The sequence below is a fragment of the Sinocyclocheilus grahami genome, unplaced genomic scaffold, assembly GCF_001515645.1.
Source record: "Sinocyclocheilus grahami isolate Dianchi unplaced genomic scaffold, SAMN03320097.WGS_v1.1 scaffold115.1, whole genome shotgun sequence".
In the NCBI taxonomy this organism is placed as follows: Eukaryota; Metazoa; Chordata; class Actinopteri; order Cypriniformes; family Cyprinidae; genus Sinocyclocheilus; species Sinocyclocheilus grahami.
This window is the reverse complement of record NW_015505294.1, coordinates 325746-333245: the sequence shown is the minus strand read 5'-3', so window position 1 is coordinate 333245 and position 7500 is coordinate 325746. Positions and strand designations below refer to the sequence as shown.

At 38.1% G+C, this 7500-nt stretch overlaps 1 protein-coding gene across 1 annotated transcript in view; it reads right to left on the bottom strand.

Annotated features, from left to right (window-relative positions):
- Positions 1-7500, bottom strand: part of LOC107589310 (genetic suppressor element 1-like) — a 53952-nt gene that overhangs the window by 21444 nt on the left and 25008 nt on the right. Inside the window, exons 4-5 of the mRNA XM_016277704.1 lie at positions 5671-5834; positions 5386-5586 (exon numbers count right to left, since the gene is read on the bottom strand). Coding sequence (XP_016133190.1) covers positions 5386-5586; positions 5671-5834 — 365 coding nt within the window. The remainder of the gene's footprint in view (positions 1-5385; positions 5587-5670; positions 5835-7500) is intronic.

Genomic DNA, 7500 nt, shown 5'->3' with positions numbered 1-7500 from the left:
TTACATCAATTAGTTTGTCCACTGTCCGGATTGTTGTTTCACAGTTGACAGAGAGACGGAAGAGATGGAACAACAACAAGTTACTGGACACGCAACAAAACTCAATGCCTTTGAGACAGGTAAGAGATACACGCAACCCTAGTTTAAAAGAGTACGGAGATATTTGATCGCTTATAACTTCTGGAGAGAAATAGCACAAAAACTGGACAACGATGAATCCTTTAAAGTGCATGTGTCAAGCACCTGTATTTGTGCACACTAACAAATGGATTATACTTTGTATGGTTGTGCGTTCAGCTGTATGCAAACGCTTAGCATTCGCGTCTAAATTGAAGATTAAACATTTAGCGAACAAAAATGTTAAATTTTTTTGTTATCAGCAGTGTAGCTCAACCAGAAACCAACATGGTGAATTTGCATGACCGAATGAACCCGATGCGAAATTATTCACCCTCACATGAAATTCTGGATTGCATAGATTCCTACTGAAAAGACTGGAATTTCGTTTGTCCACAAGGTGGCGACACTCTACGAGTCGTTTTGCATTTGAAAAGAAGACCGAGAAGACGGAAAAGCAACAAACTACTGGAGACGCCAGAACAACTGACAGAGATACATGCAACTAGTTTTAAAGAGTACAAAGATATTTTTATCGCTTATAACTTCTGGAGAGAAATAGCACGAACACTGGACAAGGATGCATTTTTGTAGCGCTTATGTGTCAAGCGGCTATGTTTGCACACACTGACACATGGATTACACTTTGAAAGGCTGTGTGTTTGGCTGTACGCTATTTTGCGTCAAAAGTATTTGCGTTCAAACTAAACCATACTTCATTATGCTTTAATGTTTAAGCATACTGTTTATTATCAGTGGTGTAGTGATGTATAAAGCACAGCTAAAACAGATATTGCTTTAAAACCCAGCAGCATTCTGCAGGGCAACATGGCGAATATGCATGACCAAATGAACCCGATGCGAAATCTGCATGACGAAATGTTTTGCTGGATTGCGCAGATTCCTACTGAAATGACTGAAAATTAGTTTGTCCACAAGGTGGCGCCACTGTCTGGGTCATTGTTTCACAATTGAAAACAAGATGGAGGAGGCAGAAGAACGAAAATAATAATAATAATACGTTTAATAGAGTACGAAATATTGCAAGTACTGGACAGCAATGACATACATTACACTCGCAAAGTTTTCCAGGTTTGAAATATTGTTGTCCAGACTTCCATAATCTTATTTACACGACATTTGTGTATATAGTCCAAGCTAAATGGTACGACAAGCAGCATGACTTTTAAGAAAGGAAAATGTAAAAGATGAAAAAAAAGGAGAATTAGGGAGAATCAATACATTAAGAATAATTTACTGCCGTTATTTGAATAATATTTAATCATGTAATCCATAAAAAAGTTACTGTAATCTGATTATGACCATTTTAATATGTAATCCAATTACAAGTACTTAATTTTTGGAATCTGATTACGTAATCCAGATTACACGTAATGAGCTACTACCCAGCACATTTTTTTTCTCGTCTAATATAGGAAGGTTTATTCGAAATAACCAGTAAAACTACAGCACACACCTGTATGAAGCGAGCGAGGGGTGAGGCAAATATCCTGAGTGAAAGTATGCCAGAGCGTCGGCTGCAGTTCCTGGGCTGAGCCCTAGAGGGAGCCGTAAAGGCACACGCAGCTCATCAGCGGAGGCGTACGGGCGAAAGCCATCGCGAACAAACTCGTCCTGAGCTCCTGAGAGCAGCATATGAGGAACCTGCCGGGATAAACTGAGAGAGAGGAACAGCGGATGAGTGACAGAGCGCTGTAGGATGTGCAGGTGTGAGTATCTGAGCGACGGCCGCTGTACTGACTGGGTCTGCAGACGCGGATCCTGCACCAGAGCACTCGGGGCCACGCTGAAGGGATGAGCTGAACCCAGGTACGGCGCGAGAGAGAGAGAGGGCTTCTCCTGGCCTGGTAAAGGCCGATCGGGGGCCAAACGCTCTTGACCGGACCCTCTTAATCTTGCATCAGCCTAAAAGAGGGGGGAAAAAAAATTTATGGATAGGGCATCATGGGAATATTTAGCAGATATATTAATACCACTGTACAACAATATTTGTTTATGTTATATAAGGTAACTTAAAAAATTATTATGTATATTTGTTACGGTATATATACAGTATATATATAATTATCGTTCGTATTTCGGGAAGGAGGAGGCGGGAACCGGCGAACACTTAAACACTTTAATAAAGTAAACAAACACACAAAATGAAAGTAAAGTGGCAGCCCCTCGCGGACGACTGCCGAACACAAAACACAAAATAAAATCTAGGCCTGGTCCTCTCTCGTCTTTCACTGTTGTAGCTCCTCCTTTTATCCTTCTGGAGCTCCTCCGTGGGACTCGAGACCGTTCCCATGGCTCTCGGCCCCGCCCCCACTCGTCACAGTAACCTTTTGTATTCATGTTGGTTTAATATGGTTTTGAAAAACCATCATATGAAAAGTAAAAATGTTTTCTTTACACATTAAATACATTGTGCTAATCATTATTCACCATCATTTCAAAATGTTTTTAAATATAGCATATAAAAAACATTTTTTCTTATTTATTAATTCATAAATGTCATCAACCTGAATTGACCTTGCCTTGTCATAAAAATTATCTGATATTTTAGGAAATATGATATCATAAAAAATAAATCAATCAATCAATCAATCAATCAATTAAATACCTTGTTAGAAAACACTCTCTGTCTTGTTAAGAGAATGTTCCAGGGATGCTCAGCCCCCTCCTTTTTTCTCCTTCTCTCTCAGCACTCTTCTCTATATACAACGCATTCTCTCTTAATCCCCCTTCGATATCCATCTCTCTCTCTTGATATTATGTTTTAAATATGTCTTACTTATATGCAAGGTATGCATGCTTAAATGTATACATTAGCTTCTCTTGATTTAAAGGCCCCAATAAAGACATGAATGTTTGGACTACAAGGGTAAAGGAGTTTGTGATGAAACTCTGAAGACAGTTCAGCATTCTTCGCAAAAGTCTATTCCTAATATGTCCATGTTTTAAAAAAAATCTCTATAAAGCAAGTAACCATCTCTGGTGGTGTAACACTAAGGTCAAATATCTGGGCTCGCAACCAAACATTTGAATCACCTATCAGCAACTATCAGCAATGTGATAACTGTGGTGTAATATCAGAAACGACCAGATCAGAGGACACACACAAAAATAGTTACTGAGATAAACATTTACATGTATGCATTTGGCAGACACTTATCCAAAGCATTTTTCACACATTTTTTACCCTGAGAATGAGTTTAGTGAATACATGACCTTAGTGCCGTTAGTGCCACATTATGCTGTTAAACTGTGATAAACTATGGAGTAATATTGGTTATTAAATCAGCGTAATGTGGCAAACAACCTGGCAAATTTGCATGATCATACAAACCCAAATTCCTACTGAAACTACTAGATTTCGTCTGTGAAAATTGTGAAAACAACATTAAATGTCACCATATTTTTCCTGCAACCTGTGTATTTTCTCACAGGTTTAGCAAGAAAAAAATGGCCTGAACAAGACGACATTTAGTCCAATTGGTCTCCTGGCCCAACCAATACTACTAAACCCAAAGTATACTTTGTTTTTTGCATACAGGGTGCGTTAAATACATTTCATCATCAGCATAGTACTCCTGTACATGCACATCCAGATTTCTTCTAACCACGCTTACTTAGTACGCTCATCTTGCGCATGCGCCTTGAATTTATTTTACATCAATTAGTTTGTCCACTGTCCGGATTGTTGTTTCACAGTTGACAGAGACGGAAGAGATGGAACAACAACAAGTTACTGGACACGCAACAAAACTCAACGCCTTTGAGACAGGTAAGAGATACACGCAACCCTAGTTTAAAAGAGTACGGAGATATTTGATCGCTTATAACTTCTGGAGAGAAATAGCACAAAAACTGGACAACGATGAATCCTTTAAAGTGCATGTGTCAAGCACCTGTATTTGTGCACACTAACAAATGGATTATACTTTGTATGGTTGTGTGTTCAGCTGTATGCAAACGCTTAGCATTCGCGTCTAAATTGAAGATTAAACATTTAGCGAACAAAAATGTTAAATTTTTTTGTTATCAGCAGTGTAGCTCAACCAGAAACCAACATGGTGAATTTGCATGACCGAATGAACCCGATGCGAAATTATTCACCCTCACATGAAATTCTGGATTGCATAGATTCCTACTGAAAAGACTGGAATTTCGTTTGTCCACAAGGTGGCGACACTCTACGAGTCATTTTGCATTTGAAAAGAAGACCGAGAAGACGGAAAAGCAACAAACTACTGGAGACGCCAGAACAACTGACAGAGATACATGCAACTAGTTTTAAAGAGTACAAAGATATTTTTATCGCTTATAACTTCTGGAGAGAAATAGCACGAACACTGGACAAGGATGCATTTTTGTAGCGCTTATGTGTCAAGCGGCTATGTTTGCACACACTGACACATGGATTACACTTTGAAAGGCTGTGTGTTTGGCTGTACGCTATTTTGCGTCAAAAGTATTTGCGTTCAAACTAAACCATACTTCATTATGCTTTAATGTTTAAGCATACTGTTTATTATCAGTGGTGTAGTGATGTATAAAGCACAGCTAAAACAGATATTGCTTTAAAACCCAGCAGCATTCTGCAGGGCAACATGGCGAATATGCATGACCAAATGAACCCGATGCGAAATCTGCATGACGAAATGTTTTGCTGGATTGCGCAGATTCCTACTGAAATGACTGAAAATTAGTTTGTCCACAAGGTGGCGCCACTGTCTGGGTCATTGTTTCACAATTGAAAACAAGATGGAGGAGGCAGAAGAACGAAAATAATAATAATAATACGTTTAATAGAGTACGAAATATTGCAAGTACTGGACAGCAATGACATACATTACACTCGCAAAGTTTTCCAGGTTTGAAATATTGTTGTCCAGACTTCCATAATCTTATTTACACGACATTTGTGTATATAGTCCAAGCTAAATGGTACGACAAGCAGCATGACTTTTAAGAAAGGAAAATGTAAAAGATGAAAAAAAAGGAGAATTAGGGAGAATCAATACATTAAGAATAATTTACTGCCGTTATTTGAATAATATTTAATCATGTAATCCATAAAAAAGTTACTGTAATCTGATTATGACCATTTTAATATGTAATCCAATTACAAGTACTTAATTTTTGGAATCTGATTACGTAATCCAGATTACACGTAATGAGCTACTACCCAGCACATTTTTTTTCTCGTCTAATATAGGAAGGTTTATTCGAAATAACCAGTAAAACTACAGCACACACCTGTATGAAGCGAGCGAGGGGTGAGGCAAATATCCTGAGTGAAAGTATGCCAGAGCGTCGGCTGCAGTTCCTGGGCTGAGCCCTAGAGGGAGCCGTAAAGGCACACGCAGCTCATCAGCGGAGGCGTACGGGCGAAAGCCATCGCGAACAAACTCGTCCTGAGCTCCTGAGAGCAGCATATGAGGAACCTGCCGGGATAAACTGAGAGAGAGGAACAGCGGATGAGTGACAGAGCGCTGTAGGATGTGCAGGTGTGAGTATCTGAGCGACGGCCGCTGTACTGACTGGGTCTGCAGACGCGGATCCTGCACCAGAGCACTCGGGGCCACGCTGAAGGGATGAGCTGAACCCAGGTACGGCGCGAGAGAGAGAGAGGGCTTCTCCTGGCCTGGTAAAGGCCGATCGGGGGCCAAACGCTCTTGACCGGACCCTCTTAATCTTGCATCAGCCTAAAAGAGGGGGGAAAAAAAATTTATGGATAGGGCATCATGGGAATATTTAGCAGATATATTAATACCACTGTACAACAATATTTGTTTATGTTATATAAGGTAACTTAAAAAATTATTATGTATATTTGTTACGGTATATATACAGTATATATATAATTATCGTTCGTATTTCGGGAAGGAGGAGGCGGGAACCGGCGAACACTTAAACACTTTAATAAAGTAAACAAACACACAAAATGAAAGTAAAGTGGCAGCCCCTCGCGGACGACTGCCGGACACAAAACACAAAATAAAATCTAGGCCTGGTCCTCTCTCGTCTTTCACTGTTGTAGCTCCTCCTTTTATCCTTCTGGAGCTCCTCCGTGGGACTCGAGACCGTTCCCATGGCTCTCGGCCCCGCCCCCACTCGTCACAGTAACCTTTTGTATTCATGTTGGTTTAATATGGTTTTGAAAAACCATCATATGAAAAGTAAAAATGTTTTCTTTACACATTAAATACATTGTGCTAATCATTATTCACCATCATTTCAAAATGTTTTTAAATATAGCATATAAAAAACATTTTTTCTTATTTATTAATTCATAAATGTCATCAACCTGAATTGACCTTGCCTTGTCATAAAAATTATCTGATATTTTAGGAAATATGATATCATAAAAAATAAATCAATCAATCAATCAATCAATCAATTAAATACCTAATACTTATTTATTCTAAAATATAATAATTAAATATTATGCTAAATTACTTAAGGGTCTCTTTTAAAGAATTTCATCATTTTAACTAGGATTTTTTTTCTTCATTATGATATCAAGACGGTTTTACCACCATGATATTTTTGACTGTCTCAGTATTTTTATTTAACATTTTGAATGAGCTATTTTTTATATTTTCAGTTTTCATTTTAATTTTAGTTTAAGTTTGTCATTTTATCACCTGCTTTTGTAATTTCTGTTAGTCTTTTATATTTCTTTATTGTTTTAGATTTTCTACTTTTTGGCCTGGTTTCACAGACAGGGCTTAGACTGAGCCAGGATTAGGCCATAGTTCAATTAGGACATTTAAGTCATTTTTACAAACTTGCCTTAGAAAAAAAAAACAATACTGGTGTCCATCTTGAGTCAAAACAAAGGCATTGATCTATTTTAAGATCAATCAGTGCACTGAATCAAGCTTTTTTCAGTTGAAACAGCTCAGACTTACATTTTAGTCTGGGACTAGGCTTAAGCCTTGTCTGTGAAACTGGAGGTTTAAGTTTAAATTGTTCTTACTTAAAGGTTCAGTGCACAATTTCTGAGAAACGCTGTTGTATGTGGATTGGACGGAGCACCAAAACACACTGGTAGCCAATCAGCAGTAAGGGGCGTGTCCATTCATGAAGAGGGAGGTGCCTGTGTTGCATAGCATGTTTGTGAATTTGTGGGCGGAGCTATTAAGTTTGGAGTGTGTTCCTTTTAGGTACGGGCGTGTTTGTTTTGGTGATTTCAAATAATAAGAGCGTTTCTCAGAAATTACTTACTGCACCTAAAAATGTGTATTTCAGTTTTATAATTTTGGTTAAAATTTTTATAAAGTTTTTTATATTTTATTCATTTCAGCTTTACAATTTTTTTTTATTTTTTCAGCTTTACTAATTTTCATTTACTTTACTTTTTTTTTT